This window comes from Condylura cristata, unplaced genomic scaffold, assembly GCF_000260355.1.
Source record: "Condylura cristata isolate star-nosed mole 26May11 unplaced genomic scaffold, ConCri1.0 scaffold00076, whole genome shotgun sequence".
Lineage (NCBI taxonomy): Eukaryota > Metazoa > Chordata > Mammalia > Eulipotyphla > Talpidae > Condylura > Condylura cristata.
This window is the reverse complement of record NW_004567177.1, coordinates 311472-312959: the sequence shown is the minus strand read 5'-3', so window position 1 is coordinate 312959 and position 1488 is coordinate 311472. Positions and strand designations below refer to the sequence as shown.

Sequence of the window (1488 nt, the reverse complement as noted above, 5' to 3'; positions counted from 1 at the left end):
CCCTTGAGCACCCGCACGCCAACAGAGGAAAATGCGCCTGGGGGGCCAGGGACCCGGAGGGGCGCCCTCAGGTAGGTGCGGACCAGGCCACGGGCCACGGGCCGGCTGTGCACGCGAGGGAGACGCCTCCCTTCTGCTTCAAGCTGCGTAACACGCGAAGCCCAGCTCAGGCCTCCCAGGCCGGCGCTGCCCTCCCCGCGGCCGTGGCGAGCGGCCACGCTCTGCCCGGGCCCCGGGACCTGCCCGACGGGTCTCCTGGAGGCTCCGGCCCGGCACTTGCCGGGGCAGGCGCTCAGGTCCTCGCCGAGGGCCAGAGTCCTGGGGGGCCGGGGCGCCAGCGGCCGCGGGTTCTGCCGGAGGAAGCGCTGCAGCAGCTGGCCCAGCCCCGCCGTCAGCAGCAGCACCGTGGAGCAGTACCTGGGGCCAGCAGGGGCAGGCGGTCACTTGGGGACTCCTGGGGGGAAGCCCGGCCGCCAGGAGGCTGTGCCCCACCCCAGCCCCCCAGGGCCCGTGGCCAGGGCCCATCGCGGTGCTCACTTGGCGGGGACCTCCCCCGGGGCAGCGAAGCCGTGCCACAGGACGTTGCGGAGGTTGAGGCCGCGGGGCGAGCCCAGGAGGACGCGCAGCACGTTCATCTGGGGGGACACGTGTGGCCGCAAGCTGGAGTGCCCAGCAGCGGGCAGGGGCCGGACGTGCCGGCGCCCAGGCCCACGGCGCCCAGCGCAGAGGCCTCGGAGTGTCTGGCGGGGACCTCAGAGCGGCCCCGCGGTGCCACTGCCGACCCGACCCTCGTTTCCCTGAGCTGCCCCTGCCTTGGGGTGATGGCCGGCAGCAGACGGGCAGGCGCACTCACCACAGGCTGCCCGAAGACTTGCGCGAGCTCCCCCGACGCCAGCAGGTCCCGGAGAAGGAAGGGGCACTCCTTCCCGACCAGCAGGAAGACCTGCGGTGTGGACGACACCGCGCAGCCGTGTGCTGTGCTGCGGGCCCGGAGGGCCGGCCCTGTGGCTCTCACGTCATGGCCGCTCCGAGCCGTGACACCCACCCACGCCCGCCGCGCACTCTATGGGAGCCGCGGCCCACGCCGGGGTGGGGGTGGCTGGCACTGGCATGGGGCCCGGGGGCCAGGACGGGCACTCACGTCACCCAGCGCCCGCTCCAGCAGCGCCGTCAGCTTCATGAGGCCCAGGGCCACGGCGGCCGGCTGTGCGCTGCCCAGGGCGTCCAGCACTTCGGGGAACAGCTGTTGGGAAGAGCCCTGCGGTCACACCTGCCCTCGGCAGGGCTCGCTTCTCAGGTGCAGTACCAGGAGCACAGTCCGACCTCTCAGCATTTGCCTGGCCACGCGGCTGCCTGGGTTCAGGTGGGCACCCCGGGGCACAGGGCAGTGGCGTCCTCCGCACGGCGGCCGTCAATGTGGTGACCGTGAGTGCGAGCGCCAGACGCGGCCCGGCCTGGCCCCGCTCTCTCCGGCTCAGGCCTTACCAA

General features: G+C 73.9%; 2 protein-coding genes across 2 annotated transcripts in view; both read right to left on the bottom strand.

The window, feature by feature from the left end:
- LOC105854642 overlaps nt 1-1303 on the bottom strand; it is a 46744-nt gene extending 45441 nt beyond the window's left edge. The window contains exons 1-4 of the mRNA XM_012734841.1: nt 1142-1303; nt 854-943; nt 538-635; nt 277-417 (exon numbers count right to left, since the gene is read on the bottom strand). Coding sequence (XP_012590295.1) covers nt 277-417; nt 538-635; nt 854-943; nt 1142-1180 — 368 coding nt within the window. The 5' untranslated portion in view covers nt 1181-1303. The remainder of the gene's footprint in view (nt 1-276; nt 418-537; nt 636-853; nt 944-1141) is intronic.
- A 56-nt stretch (nt 1304-1359) lies between these two features.
- LOC105854641 (endoplasmic reticulum membrane-associated RNA degradation protein-like) overlaps nt 1360-1488 on the bottom strand; it is a 2691-nt gene continuing 2562 nt past the window's right edge. The window contains exon 4 of the mRNA XM_012734840.1: nt 1360-1395. Within this exon, the coding sequence (XP_012590294.1) occupies nt 1360-1395 (36 nt within the window). The remainder of the gene's footprint in view (nt 1396-1488) is intronic.